The 16,311-nt window shown below is 32.9% G+C and overlaps 1 protein-coding gene across 6 annotated transcripts; it reads left to right on the forward strand.

The window, feature by feature from the left end:
- Window positions 1-2,374: 2,374 nt before the first annotated feature.
- On the forward strand, window positions 2,375-15,774 carry LOC144853737 (uncharacterized). 6 transcript variants are annotated; one of them, XM_078711533.1, is made up of 8 exons: window positions 2,375-2,625; window positions 11,027-11,240; window positions 11,542-11,652; window positions 11,838-12,232; window positions 12,540-12,623; window positions 13,208-13,295; window positions 13,765-14,017; window positions 14,134-15,774. In XM_078711533.1, the coding sequence occupies exons 1-8, from the start codon at window positions 2,551-2,553 to the stop codon at window positions 14,420-14,422; spliced, it is 1,509 nt and encodes a 502-aa protein (XP_078567659.1). In that variant the 5' UTR covers window positions 2,375-2,550; the 3' UTR covers window positions 14,423-15,774. The 6 variants fall into 6 exon arrangements, with proteins under 6 accessions (XP_078567659.1, XP_078567658.1, XP_078567661.1 ...); XM_078711532.1 differs by lacking the exon at window positions 2,375-2,625 and adding an exon at window positions 7,021-7,363; XM_078711534.1 differs by lacking the exon at window positions 2,375-2,625 and adding an exon at window positions 9,553-9,731.
- The last annotated feature ends 537 nt before the right edge of the window (window positions 15,775-16,311 follow it).

Below are 16,311 nucleotides of genomic sequence, written 5' to 3' on the forward strand. Positions count from 1 at the left end.
TAGTTTACGTATAATATTGCATTATGCTAATTATATGCAAAATAACGTTTGTAGGTTTAGTTTCCAAAATGATAGAGTAATTACCCCTTGAATTAAAGAAGTGACAAGAATAAACACGCATGTGTTGATTCAGCATTTTATTTTAAATTGAATCCATTATTAAATTCCTCCCCCACACCCTTTACTTCGTTTATTGTTTATGCTCCTGTTTATAGATACTTGATACAAAATTACCAAGTAATATTCATTTACGTTTATGGAAATAAGTATATTCATCTTATCGATCGATTGTTGTCATTGTGTATTGTATTCATATTATCGATTTGTAAATAAATACAAATATGTTTTTGAAAATATATATCAAATTCCTCCCCCACACCCTTTACTTCGTTTATTGTTTATGCTCCTGTTTATAGATACTTGATACAAAATTACCAAGTAATATTCATTTACGTTTATGGAAATAAGTATATTCATCTTATTAATCGATTGTTGTCATTGTGTATTGTATTCATATTATCGATTTGTAAATAAATACAAATAGGTTTTTGAAAATATATATATAAATTCAAGGCAAATAATTACTGAAAAAAATGACAATGATGTGGGTATCAGTGGCGCAATGGAGATACAAAATAAAATAAGCAAACCAAAACGATTTTGTCCTCAGTTTGTCAAAGAAAATGTCAGAGCTTTCGGGCAACACTAGCCGAGGCCTTCGCCTCAGTGGTTATTGGAATTCTTATTGGAATTTATTTGATTAGATTTATTTTTCTTTTAAGCTTTTTGTAAAAATGGTTATATTATTATTACATATTATTTCTACATTTAATACCTTGATATAATAACGCCACTACCGATACTTAGGCCTATAAATATGATTATAATTATATGCCACCCAAGAATAATTACTTTTATAGATTAAAGATGATGTCCCATTGTAGTAGTAGTATCGTAGTGGTTATTAACTTTCACCAAAAATTAGTAGAAAAAAAAATCATTTAATTGAACTACAGACTTTTTTTTGTTCCAAAAATAAAGTTTTCGATCAAAACATATCTCATAATGCAACGAGCTTGTTTGGCTACTCTGTATGCATAATCATAAAACTTCCTCGCGATCTGTGTGAAAACACCTTCTCAACCGTAACGAGTTGTAAACAATCCTAATTAGCATCATGCAATAATGCATACTCGTGGTTTGAAATCTTTGTTTACTTTCGCTCGCAACGATTTTCCAGACGAAATGTAATAAAATTAATTTACCTGTTAATTACGTAAACTTGTTGTTTTTGGCTCGAATTTTCGACTTAGGCCTAAAGTGAATAACTTTTATATTACTTTGATATGGCTAGGGAGTTGTTAATAGACTCCCTGATATGGCCAATTTAAATTTAGAATATTTTTACCTTCATTTTTTGTGTTTCGCGGGACAATACATCTTTAAACAAACTGCTTATCTTTATTAATTTTTATTAACATCATTATTACTAAATTATATTTGATAGTATGTAAATATATAACTTCAGTATGACAATATAATATGTATAATATACAGTTTTCAAAACTAACCATGATAATGATAATGATACATTCATAATAATAATGATCATGATATATTCATAATAAATAATGATAATTCATAATAAATGATACATTCATATATTTAAGCTTAGAGTTTGAGAATTTTCTTTTTTCTTTTTCTGTTTGTACATTTGTTGATATGGATGACATTTTTCCGAAATAAAAAGAAATTGAATTTAATAAATAATAAAAAGGATACATTTATAATAAATAATGATAATGATACATTTTTAAATCTTTAAAATGTGTGATAGGCCAAAAATAGGGTAAGCTTTCTTAAAGCCTAAAACAATTTACATGCTTTATTTTAAACATTGAACGTTAATATAAAAAAAAAAGAATTTCTAAAAAATAAACATCTAAAACTTAATCTCTTAGCAACGAATTTATTTTTCCTTAGAAAGTTTGATTGTTGATTTCCCGATATTGCAAGCAGTCACCATGGGAACCATCTCTATGCATCGATACATGTAATTGACTTATGATATAATTTTATATTGGATGAAACCATTAACAAGATGAGTTAATATTTATCTTTAAATATAATTCTAATATGACATAAACATATTATACATTTGATAACTATAATAGGTATATGTATCTGTTTATATTTCGATAAATATGTATTTCTTTTATTATGAGGTGTGATTCTTATTAAATATTTAATTTATATTCTCGAAGCCACCCCTATATATGAAATCATTCGTTCCACCAAATATCAAAATACAGTATCTAGCAACCGTGAATAAGCTATTTGATAAGTGTATATAAAACAATTCATGTACGAAAACATCAAACTAACAAGAAACCGGTTTTCGTATAAAAGGCGGTTGCCATCGTGGAAAGACACTGATACACACCGGTGTACATCATCCCTTGAACAACGAGGCAGCGTGTTGGAAACCGCAAAAAGTTTCGACAAAGGGCCCGTTGAGAGAAAAAAAGTAACATAGACTTTGCTTCAACCATGTCTTTTGAATTGCTTGGTATTTTGCCTGGACCGGTCCATAACATCCGTTCAAACAATCCGCATCCACGGAGGGTAAGTGAAAACTTTTCTTGATAATTTACAATAATTTTAACAAAATGTTGCATTGTTGTTATAAAAGGAAATCACTATTATATTAAGAATATATTTTGTAATTTTATTTTTAAATGCATAATACGTTTATTTTCATGTTTTTTTGTGTAATTAAATTTACTGTAATTAATCATGTGTCCAAAATCTTTAAATATTAAACAATGTTCTCCCCTGCGGTTTAGTAGAATCACCTTACTCACCGATACATTGTTTATTAGAAAGCTAATCTATGTACACAAAATTGTAATTTCCGAGATAACTTAATTATAATTATGTAAATATTATCTTAGTAAATTAGTTTAATATTTAACTATCCAATTGGTTTTTTTTATAGTAATTTACAATTCCGGCATTTTTTGTTTCTTTTTGATTTTATAAACAATTTCCGTTCGAGTTTTCTGTCCGGGTTAACGTCCAAAAAAGCCTACTAGAAATATGTGTCGACATACCACTGCATTTAAGAAATGGGAATATCGCTTAAGCATTTGTTTGATTAACAAACACACGGAATTGATAAGTTGTTATTACCTGATTACCAAAGCCTGTCTTAATCAGAATATAACAGTAGTCCAAATTGTTTATAATGGTCTATGGTTGAATTGACTCTCCTCCACCCCGGAGAAGCAATGCAAATACAACCATGACCAACACACAATACGTTACGCCGTCGCCGGAGGATAGAGAAACAGCATTTGATGTGCGCATCAACTTTATCATTGTGTACGATCATACGTTAAGTTATATGACAAAATATCATTAGTGATAAACAGCTATATCCTCGATTTGGGACAGAATTCTATATTCTACGACGTATAGAGGCTTTAAAATGTACGTTCCTTTTCTCTTGATCTTCTCTAAAAAAATGCCGACTCGAACTCCCCTTCATTCATTGCAAAACTGTTCTATGATGACATCTCTCTTATCTGATACAAGAGTGTCAATAAAAGTATATATTGGTTTGTTATATTGACATGGGTGCGGGTTATTGCTAATTTATAGTTTACAGAGCGTCACGATAGAACTGACCACCAGCAGTGTATTACGTCAGTTGACGTCGATCAATTTGCGGCGATAGTTTGCCAATTCACTTGTTGTATTTGCAAACTGAGTGTGTTTGGTGTAGTCATTTTGTCCAGCTGCACGATCTACAAAGACTGTAATCTCGTTGAGTTCACGAACCTCAGCAATTAGTTTGTCACTCACTTCTGCAAACTAAGTTATCTGAAATTTGCCGAAATTTAACTGGTGACGAACTTTTCAAAACTTTTCTTTGCCAAATTCGTATTTTGAACACTATCGAGAATGGTTTCCCGTAAACGAAAAACGAGTGTAAAGTACAGAGTTTCGAAATGTAGTAAAATATTATCGTTATGAAAGATTACAAAACAATGTCATTTTTTACGGACCTAAATGTGTAGGCCCTATATGTTTTGTTTATTTTTTTCAAGTAGGCTTGAAGAGTAGCAACGACAGTATCAACCAGTAGCGGTAGCAGGAAGGCTTGCAGGTTGACATATATGATAAATACAATGAAAAGACTAACTAAGTAATTGACTATTTTGAACAGTATAAAGCATTCTCTCAATACTCATTTTATTGTACGTTATTGCGTCTTGTAACCTAGCAACTAATTTAAACACAATACACTTTAACTGGGAGTTCACAAAAGGCATTCAAAGACCAACATAATACCATATTCTTTAATACACAATACTGATAGTTTGGCTTGGATAGTTCTTGCACGTACGTTCATTAACCAGCACCATTTAATGTCAAGCAATTTGATACTAACATTGGACAATTTATGTCAGAAACGCGTTGCAAATTACCATTAAATGTCCATAATTTCTATCGAATACAATTTTCATCGATAAGTGATGCTCGATAGTTGCCTTTTTTCTGCCTACAGTTCAACTGAAAATTGTGTCTAAATAAACTATATCTGTCCAACGGTCTAATTTCTAGTGAAATTATAAAGAAATCATTCCTGCCTAATTACTGACTGTCTGATTGGCGTTTTTTTCCAATAACCAACCTAAGTATTAGGCCTACATTGACTCAATACCAAACAAGTAAGTGAAGTATTTCTTGAACCTCGAATGTATATTGGTAATCTATACATAGCATTTCGTTTAACGCTTAATTAGTTGTCTCAATATTTTTATCAATCTTGTTAATTATTTTGGGTAGGTATGACATAATTGATACGTGTTTGTGTCATCGAGGCGTTGAAATCAATACACTCCGTTTAAGAGTTTAGACCGGCACTATGTATATAATAATCCATACTACACAGACGTGTGTTAACGTTTTTAATTGCTGTGCTGATACAACATAATTTATTAAACATATAATAGTTGTAGGCCTATCATGTTTATGTAAAGGTCGTATTATTTTACATTGTCGTTCGTTCTCCAGAAGAATGTTAGATTTGATTTTACTTATAGTTCTCTTTATTGATGAGCTATGTAGTATTTGGTGTAATGATCACAATTCTTATTATCATACTGAATTCATCATGGTCATTTTCATCATTATTTTGCGCATTGTTTATTATCAACTAAACTTCCTATAAAACAGGCTTTATTAAAGAGTAATTAATAAAAAAGAATAAAGAGATCGTATAAACGATCTCAGACCATTTCTTGTAGAACTTTTTATCTAGTATTTCGCTCGGTAATCAATTTTACTCTTTATTACAGTATCCTAGTACAGTATTAATCGCTTCGCAGTTCTCAACCAATATAAGTTGGATACCCGGTTAAATCAATCGACACCCCGCTATGTTATTGTCTTCAGTTGAAAGGAAGGATTATATGCTCATTCAACAATTATTGAACAAATTTCAATTCGTTATTATCGTTTTTCTCATGTATTGATCTCTTGTAGATAGCTTATGTAATTAATATAAAACACGCTACCATGCTTCTTATTGATACGGTATTTCATTGTATATATTACATGTAGACTTGCCCCAAGTCTGTATTTATTGTCTTTTTTTATGTTATCCCTCCAGTCGACGTTTCGATTTTTGTCTGAAAAAGGAGTTTACAAGCTCAACGCCAGTAGTATACGTATGAGTCGCTATATGTGCCAAAATATTTATCTTTTTACTAATATTAAGTCAGGAACCCAGACTAACACCATGTAGCATGCGTGTAATATTCGAGTTATACGCGAGGATTACAAACCATGTATGCAGTAGGCTAAATTACATATTATGAAAAACCAAGCAGCAGAAATGCATTCAAAAGATCGATAGATTCGAATATAGTGGCCTGCTCCTATTTGTTATAATAGTGTGTAGCAGTTCTGATCGAAAGCATTCATTCTAAGACAGTGTTTAAATCGCAATTGCTTTATTCCAATGCCCTCATAACGATAATGAAAGTTAAATATATCCTTGAGTCATGTATATTGGTTTTAATATTAAAAATAACGGTTTATCATAACAGAACACGTTTACTTTTATGATTTATGATTTAATGCATACAGAGTAGCAAAAAAAAAAGCGCGTTGCATTATGAGATATGTTTTGATCGAAAACTTTGACTGGAAGTCAAAGTTATTTTTTTAACAAAAAAAACGTCTGTATTTCAGTTAAATAATTTTTTTTTCGACTAATTTTTGGTGAAAGTTAATAACTATTATGATACTTCAAAATTACCCACTTTTTTTTCGAAATATTTATTTTATTTTTTTGGAATTAGTCAAAGGGACAATACATCTTTAATATCCCATGCTTTCAATCGCACAGGCTTATGATTACATTAACTAAATGTGTACCGTATACAGTACTCCAGTTCAGTTAAACGTGTTTCAATAACAACTTCAAAATCGTAGTGCTATTTTAGTTATGAGATAGGCCTAGGCATAATATAAATAATAGAAAACAGTCTTCGTTTCCAGATCGGTAATTCAATACATATAAATGTATATTTAAATGATATAGACGTATTGCTACTCTGAACAATATAAAGCATTTTTGTCATTTCAATATAAATATAGGCCTACAGTGCAATATTGAATGTACTGTATAAACATGACTGCAACTAATTGAATATTCTGTTCTGATAGCAATTAACTATAATCGCTGTGTTTGAACCATTGGATTTATCGACGAGCTGCTGCTGTCATGCGTAATGTCAATATGTTTAGGTCACAAAGCATCAGTAGACAAAAGGGATTATTGAGAAGCTGGTGTGAAGGTGTGTGATTCGTCCACTCTTTGCTTCTATTGTCTTGTCGTTCCGTTGATGTCACCATCTACTAGTGTTGACACACCGGTGTTACGCCAGCATGACAACGAGGGCTTCTGGATGCGTCTCCATCGAAACTAAAGGCAGATAATATGAATTTATAACTATCTGCCTTTGAATCTGGATTTAGAATTTTAAAAAAACAGATGAAACGTTATCTATTGGTTCAACCATCATTTCGTTTATTGTTTTTATGCGCGTATTATTGTGTTGATTACTGTTACCGTTTCACAACATAATTGATGTTTAATTAATGTTCGTATACTGAAATTACATTCTGGAAACATACGTCTAAAAATATGCCACATGTAAGCATTTTAAAGAAGAGGGCATTACATGCAACTAACTATCGTCAAAGTTACCCAGTTAAAAAGGCTGTTAAGTTAGTGCTTATTAAACCATCTGATCAATTGAGACGAAACAACCCTCACCCTGAGCCGGTAAGTGAATCAATTTAGGCTACCGTAAGGTTATAAGTTACGATTGTCAGTATTGCACAATTTGCAAATTAATAAAATGAAGATACTTTAGTCTTATAAGACAGGAATACGAATATTAGAACGTATACGATCCCAACAGAGAGACTAAAAGATCTATAATTTGTTGTAATGCATGTGCGCAATTGCAACTTGTAGGATAGCCCTAATTCCATATTATAATATATCTCGCAACGTTTATGATAAGCAACGCGAAACTGCAGCTACCTAATTTATTCCATTTTTATATTCTCGAGTATAATCGATATTTATTACAAAACTATCGTTTTCAGGAACATAATAAAACAAACACTATGAATGTAGGCCGAAACTAATTACCAAGAACTCTTTCAAATAGAGTTGTAGAGATGTCTCTATTTTAAATCACTCTCCGTCCCTACCATACCCCATAATAGTACCTACAATACAACATAGTGAACCGTGAAGTATCGCAGCTTTCTTTTGCTAAAATTGTATCAGTTCATAGAATTATTTATACCTGTTGAAACTAACAATTGTGTGTTTTGTTGTTAAATTCATCGCGTACTTAGTTCCACTGAGTAGAATAATAATAAGCTAAATAACAGAATTAAATGGACTACTTGAATTCCATTCCATGTTCAAATGTTTAATGAAATGAGGTTTAGTATACTGTAGCCTTCCAGTAATGTCATGCAGAATAAAGACTGTTTTGTGTTTTGAAATGTGACGTTTTCTTTTTACTTAATCTTTGTTTTTGCTATGGGTTGTGATTCCTGAGCACAGGGTGTTTTTATTTTTAGACAGAATCATATAATCCTTAATTACGATAGTTTATTTTCATAGTTTTGATCTTCGACCTCGTCTAAGGACCACGTTCACAAACACTCAACCTGGCTATACTTGAAAGGTATCATGAGCCATCCCGGCGCATTGCCCCTGGCTTACTATACCAATCAATATAAAGTCTAAAACAACGTTATTATTGGTGGTCATTAGCAAACACAACCTTATTATATATTGTATGTTAAGAGAAACTTGATATACAAATTCCGGGTTCGAATCTCGATTGGGGTGGCTTTTCTTCATTCTCATATATTTCCATATCTTCGCTGTTTATAATTTAATTAAATAATTTACAGTATATCACCGAGCGGCTGGTGTTTCTCTCATACCTGTCAAATTATGTCTTATAACAATGACACGTGGTTTAGATAAAGCATCATTATTTTTCATCTTTAATTCATTTTAATTTATAAAGTTGTGCTCTGAGAACCAAATCGATTTGTCTGGTGAAAATGGAAATTAATATTAAAGATAAACTCAAGACAATATTATAATATCTGCCTGTCTGAATTGCACACCATTAAAGAGATGTCAATATTATATTGTATATTAGCTTAAGCCTTTCTGTTGAGTCACATGGTCACTGTCCCATTTATTATATTCCAATTACTGATATAGAGGTACGTCGCCGTTTTTAGTGTATGTATTAATTGCTATGATCTATCAAGGCCTATTGTTATTAGTATAGATTTACGATAATTTTCCTAATTTCGCTTTGAAAATAATGGAAATTGAAATAACGATGGACTTATCCGCGTGAAAATATAACAGAATTTCTATGTTTTTTTCTTAAAACAAATGACAATAAATGATACTTGACTTGACTTGAATAACGCAAGCATACGCTATACGATAGTACTTCGGACGGTTACCGTATTTACTCATTTCAGAAATTGATTCAGAGAGACAGATTTCTAATAGGTATTCAATTCAATTCACTTTTATTTCAGAACAAAGTCCATATCATAACACATAACAATATTCAATAAATAAATGTAAGTAAAGTAAAAAATCTATACCACATGTCGCACATGCCGTCGGAAAACCGTCGGTTTTCAACTAGGAGTGAAATAACATTATAATGGCTATTAGACCTAACTAAATTCTGCAACAAAAAGAAACCACTTTTAACCAATCTAATGGTAATTTTAAAACATTGTAAGCAAACATTTGTAAAGCGTATACGATTATCTCAAAGGTTGGATGAGGTATTTAGGTGAATAGCAAAGGTCTTTACTTGCCCATTGACGCGAATCAAACTTTAAGCCTCTTGTTCATCGAGCAGGAAATAAGCAAATAGACACACATAACAACCACTTAGCAACGGGACGCGACACTACAAAATCGGCTTAAATGTAACGTGCATAACATACTGTATGAATTTAGCCTCTAATATGGAATATATTCTAAACTATTACTTCAACCTCGTTATATACTTTATGTAATTAACATGATCGGTAACATGACTGATAAATGTACTGAAAATGGAGATCCAGAAGAAGGGAATGTAAGTTGATAGTCTCAATTGGCTAGGCCTAGACAACATATCAATTATCTGTTTTATAATATTATGCACATATGGCACATTCATGCTTTGCTATCTATATACAATCAAACCATTGTTTGTTAACATACAGTAGGCCTATGATAATGTTACTAGGTAATGTAAATCATCTATAAATCATCTATGTGCTTTATCCTTGTGATTTTGTTAATTCAGTATATTATAGGCCTGTACAATTACATTCTAATCGGTATATTTTTAATATAAGGCTATGCTGGCAATATTAACTTGTTGTTCAATATTTGTCTTACCAGTGGCGGATCCGGGGTGGGGATGTGTATTTATGCCTTACGTTAAAACCACCATTGTTATGTTAATATTCTATTTCGTGTTAGGCCTACAGTGATGTCTGCATCATGGAAGGTTAGGCTTCTTCATCCTTGAAAATAATACATTTATTCATCATATAAGGCATTCATTCCAAATAACATACAATTCAACAGATTTATAAATTAAAGTGCGCTTTAAAAAATCGGTCCTGCGTTACATTACAATACATTACAAACATTAACACATGTACTGTATTGATAGGCCTAATATCGGTATGAATTAAAGTCTTCCTTGTCCGTTATTATACGTCCGATGACGGTTAGTACGATCAATAGATTGCATTCTACTCTTTTTCTATATGCTAATTTTATTATTTAACAAATAACGTTAATTCAGTACGTCGTTACACAATCAACATATATATCGATGTTTGTAAGGTAGCTATTATTATAATGATCTAGTAATAGATGTATATATTACGATATAATCCACGCAGGGCAAACGAGCAATTAAGTACCGTATATAGCGTCCGTCAACCTGTTGAATACATTTTAGAATACAATGCTGTGCATGAGTAATCGCATTCTATACTATTCATCATGTAAACCGACCGCATACCGGTATTTCATGATTTGAATTTTCAAGTTGTTCTGTATTGTAGAAATGCAATACACATGAGATGATGTAACGACGACGATTTGCCATGGTACTGAATAAACATTTGTGGAGATAAGGCACTGAGAATCGTAGGCCTATGTATGTCTGGCTATATCCATGATACATTTTAATGGAATATTTATGGGACGCAAATACAATTTAAAGTGCTGCTCCTTGAGTTGGAGCTTATAGTTGTAAGCAATGATGAAAACCAATAAATTTGCCTTAGTTTGGATGGGGAGCAGAATGGATTCCTGCCTCTTTGAGACAAGAAGTATTGCATTAATTGCGGTAATTGTTATATTTTACAGGATTTCCTGGAGCCTAAACACATGAAGGAAAAAGATGCACAAGCCCGTCTTGAAGCACAGGTACAAAAAGCCGTCAATCATCTACAAATGGACAACACCAGAGTTCGGGAAGCTGTCCAAGAATATCTGGATAAAGTGAAGACGGAGAAAAAAAATATGCCCCCTAAGATTCCACATGCTACATTCAATACAATGACGACGGAACGACCCCACGGTACTTATATTTAGTTAATTAATGTATTTTTGCTAACTTTGTCTATTTGGTGTTTTACTTGTTGTCAAAGTTATTGTTACAAATGGTTTGGAAAATTCCTATACCTATTGTTAACTATTCTGGATTGATTGTGTCGTACAAATACGTAATATAACATATTTTGTTAGTATGTAGGCCTATATGATAATTTAGGTAAACTGCAATCTTTCGCTTCCCACACCTAAACTTGAACCACAATTAAAACGAAGTGTTACACTAAAGAATAAATAGTTCTTATACGTTAAATTATAATTGTTACCAGGTGGAGGAATGACTCGGTCGAAAACAATGGTTGAAATGAGACCCAAATCAACACAGGAAATAATGGAAGCAGAGTTCCGAGATGACGTACAGCCGCGAATGGAGAGACAACGTAAGGCATATAGAATATTTGAAATAATTGGTTTTGATAACAATGATAAACAAATGATTATGATGCTGATTATTATTAACGGAGGCTATGATAATACTGTAATAACATTGTTTTTTAGTAGCTTTTTAATAAGCCATTAATAAGCCATTAATAATTATTTTAAATCTTTACTTTATTATGATTAGAAACAAGTCTAGCTGAACGGACATATCATGACGACTTTGAATTTGAGGATCACACTGAAGCCCGCCCGTTCAAATCATGTTCGCCTGGACCCTCATCACCACCAATACGAACACGAGTGGTCAAACGTCCAATCACTCCTACATTCTACAGGGAGCACTGGACCACCTGGAGAACGGAAACGCCTCCTGAACCAGGTATGAGGGATAAACCAATCAAATGGGTACATAGGTCAAGCAAACTACCATTGTCGAAGCCTGTAAAGCGTGTTCATACGCCACCGACTCCACCGCCTGGACACCGACACAAGGCTATGGCAACTGACATTGAGCGACGAACGCCGTCACCAGCCACCATATTACGTCATATGAGGTCAAAGTCATGTCCACCACCTCAGGTATAATAAAATCTAATGTATGTTTTACTTCACCCATTTGCACTTTGTTATTTGGTTTTTGCACGCTGAAAGTTTGAATAGTAATAATTTACTAATGCATTAGGATGTTCCCATGTGTGTACCCCAGTACTCATTCACGCAGCCCACATGGTTTTCACCCTACACCTTTAAATTCTAGACAAATTCTACATACTTTTTTAAAAATTAAAAATATTAGAATATTATTTTTCTATTCATTTCTACGCTTATTTAAAATTGCTAACATTATTTCTAACTTGCGGTGTTTGGTTTATTTCGCACAAATCAGGAGAAACCTCAAGTGTATAGAGTGCGTTACGAAGAAGATGATGATGTTAATAACAATAATGTGGACAATAAATCTGTAATCGCGGTAAGGAAACGTATTTTGCGTCAACACAATATTCAGTATAAATGTACTGTTGTTCGTCATCGCCATAGTTGGCTAAGTGCTGATATTGCTAGTACTATCGGTTTTGGACACAACGCAACGACGTAAGTGCAACACAAGTGAGTTGACCAATCACAAATCGGATGATCCTTCGTGTCGTGATTGGTCAAAATTATTGAAAGGTGGGCTTACGTCTTTAATACGTTGTGTCCAAGTGGGAACCAAGCTTTATGTATTGCCAGGTAAACGACGAAAAGGAACAACATTGCAACATTGAAATATTATTTGTGATAAACATGTATCCGTAATTTCACGCATTTTGTTTAGTTTGCTTTACTGGTATCATTTGCACTTTTATATTGCTTTGTTGCTTAACATTATTGTAATTATCATTAGATAATAATAAAATAATATATAACAATAAATATATAATGTGATTAATGCTCATAAGATTAAGAAAAATATGTTATTGCCATGTTTGAGCTAGTTGTATTACTTTGGTAACAAATACATTTCTAATCTAACCTGTACAACATTATTTTGATGAGTGTTTTTTTTTCAAACAGAGACCTACAACTGCTGGACCAATCATTGCTAAAAGTATGATTGAACACCCCCGTATGAAAAACTGGATGACTGGAGCAACTGATTACGGTAGGAAAATATTTATTGAAATACAATGTTGACCTATTTTTCCATCCTTGATCCAAACACACATATTTAAGCCTACAGTTTGATAATATAGCGAATTTTTGTTTGAAAACTCGGAGTTTACAAACTAAAGTGTAGACTTTTGCAAACTGGTCTACATTATTAAACTTTGGAAAGCTTTTCTTGAGAAACTCAATCAAAACTCGTATGTCTGTTGTATAGAGTACCGGTAGACTTTTAGTGAAAGAAGACAACCAACCAAATGTGTGTGACGATATAGAGGGCGCACTCTTATTTGATTATCGAAAGACAAATTAAATAATTATGTTTATATCAAATTTAGATATTTTCATATCCTTACAAGTACTTGACTACAGAGTTTGGCTGTTACTAAATTAAAACAGTTTAGCGTCAGAAATGTACTGTACAAACAAATTCATTAATTTGTATTTATTGTATTTTGTTTCTACAGAAAAGGAAGTAGCTTATAACTTACTCCATACTATTAATGGAGGAAAAGGTCCAGAGATGGCAGCTAAGGTGAACAATATACGGCCACGATCTAACAGTGCCAGTAACCGCAAAAGGGTTCCTGTTCCGAAGGCAACACTGTTACACCGAGCACCATCTTCGCCGAATCTGAGATCACCGGATGTAGAAGCAAAGGGCGTTGACTCAAAGTCCTTGAAAAAGTGGATGAAAAAAGTTGAAAAACAGCTTGAAGAGTAAGTTTAAATTACTTTACTATTACGGGCACACTTGAAAGATAAAATCCATCTTGTTATATTAACTGGTACCGAAAGTGGCCTCTTACTATAAATCTTTCCCGTTTTTCCTTCAGACATAACTGCACACAGACCATACCACAAGAAAACATGTACACAAAAAAGGTTGATATAAAACTGCCAAGAACCGGTGCACCACAATCTGCGCGTCACCAGCCACGAATCATGACCCCAGAAGCGTATTCACATGAAAACAGCCACTTCTTTATGACTGGGAGTCGGTCAAGAGGTCACTTCGTCATTGCCCCAGACTGGGTATCAGAGGGGGCATCCCATCGAAGACTTCTTCGTCAGGCTAAAGAAAATCAACTTCGTCGGCAAAGACAACTCGCAATATCTGTTTAATCTGCGAAAACTTGAACCAAGGCAACAGGACACTGGGCGACCAAGATAGGAACTCGTAACAGTCCTTTGATCTTATATCTGGCAGCGACAAACAGTACGGTACTGCATAATGTGCATTCTCCGCGTCTGGCGGTGTCTGCAAGGGGCGTGCGTGGAACTGATCGTATCGCAGCCACAGATCTCCGGAGCTCAGCATCCTGTTGTTAGATAGCCTTGCTTGAACATTTTCAACATTATTGAATTTTGTTCGTGTATGTAAGTGGAGTATTATAATATAAAATTTACTTATTATTATGTCATACACAATATTTCAAATCTTAATAATTACTAATTTAATTTATTACATAATAAAGTGTACACAATTGCAGATTAGACATATTTTAGACTACACATGAGCTCTTATATGGACTCGTGTTTATTATTGTGCCTTCTTTTAAATAATTGTTAGTAATGGTACTGGAATGGTTTTTAACTACATTAATTTTGCAAACCAGTGCAGTATTTAGTCCAGTACAGTTTTGTTTAAAAGAAAATTAATAAATATTTTTACTTGAAATCAATTGATATTTGATAATCGTAATATTTAAAAATATTTTAAACTAATTATAAGGTTAATGTTTTTCTGGAAAAAGAGGTTTTGTTAGACAACTATTTCTCTGTTCATGCATCCGAGTTAGTTTTGGTAAGTTGAGGAATCTTAGGTTTTTTTTTATAAATTACTGCATAATATACATGTACTGGTTGGGGTTTAATTTTTTCTATACTAGGTCAAACAAAATGTTTAATTTTGCAATATGCTTTTTAAAGTCCGTCCGGTTATAAAGTGTGTACAGATAGTATGAACTATTTGTATCTCATTCTTGCTAAGCTAATTTTGAAGTAGTAAAATATATTTTCAGGGGTTTTTTTAAAAAATATTTTTTGTTCATACGCATCCAAACAACAGTTAGTAACCCACCAATTACAGGATGGTTAACCTTTTTTTTAAATTTATCGTGCTTACAAATCGTGCTTATAAAGTCTCGTTTGAGACTTAGGGAGTGGAGTTAAAAGAGTCGTGAGTTACAACCATGGCACTAGATCAGGATCAAAGCCTTGGACCTTGAGATTAGAAGGTAAGCACGTTAACCACCAATCCACAGCTCACACCGTTTTGTAGGCGGAGGTATGCACTCTCAGAGCGCCGTACGAGTTTTAATGGCATCTGAAAGGAAGTCTCATGACAGACTTTTCATTGTACATTGTTTATGTTCATATATGAATATGATTCAATATGTTGACAATATGCACTAAAATATAAAGTATATTTCTTCGTTATTTATTATATATTAAATAAAAATTAACAGAGATGACGATGATTATGTGTGTGTCTTATTTGCATTTACATACATACACAAAGAACAATACCTTTACAAAGGACAATATTAAGACATTTGAAGACATGTATTTGTATGAGACCGAAAAGCTCATTGAAATTGGTTTTTATTTACGAATGTGGGAATTTTATATGAGCTCAAGGTAACTCAGTGTGACGGTCTGTGATTGGCTAAAGTTCTTGTTATGCATTAAGTGTTAAATAATACAGGTGTGAGTTTCAACAGAGTTATGTACGCAAAGTGGAATGTGATAAACACACCTTGATTTTCCGTGCATGTATTATGAGAGGATCGACAGCGTTTACGTAATGGTGGATTCGAGGCATAATGTACTGGGAAATACAAACCCGTAGTTATGTACTGCTTTGGGAGCCGCGTAACATAATAACTTTAATAGTAAAACGTAGATGAAGTAGGAATGGAGTTTTATCATCGGAGTATTTAAAGCTTGCTTCCCATCCCACTATAAATGCTACAAAAGCGTGCTGACCAATGACAAGTGACGATGATTGC

The sequence above is a fragment of the Antedon bifida genome, chromosome 10 (genome assembly GCF_963402885.1).
Source record: "Antedon bifida chromosome 10, ecAntBifi1.1, whole genome shotgun sequence".
Lineage (NCBI taxonomy): Eukaryota > Metazoa > Echinodermata > Crinoidea > Comatulida > Antedonidae > Antedon > Antedon bifida.

Excerpts from the sequence above, each read along its gene's own strand:
- LOC144853737 (XM_078711532.1), top strand. The coding sequence starts at position 7,223 with ATGCCACATGTAAGCATTTTAAAGAAGAGGGCATTACATGCAACTAAC. Across the intron at positions 12,233-12,539 it reads AGTCATGTCCACCACCTCAG|GAGAAACCTCAAGTGTATAG; the intron begins GTATAATAAAAT and ends CGCACAAATCAG. Across the intron at positions 12,624-13,207 it reads ACAATAAATCTGTAATCGCG|AGACCTACAACTGCTGGACC; the intron begins GTAAGGAAACGT and ends TTTTTCAAACAG.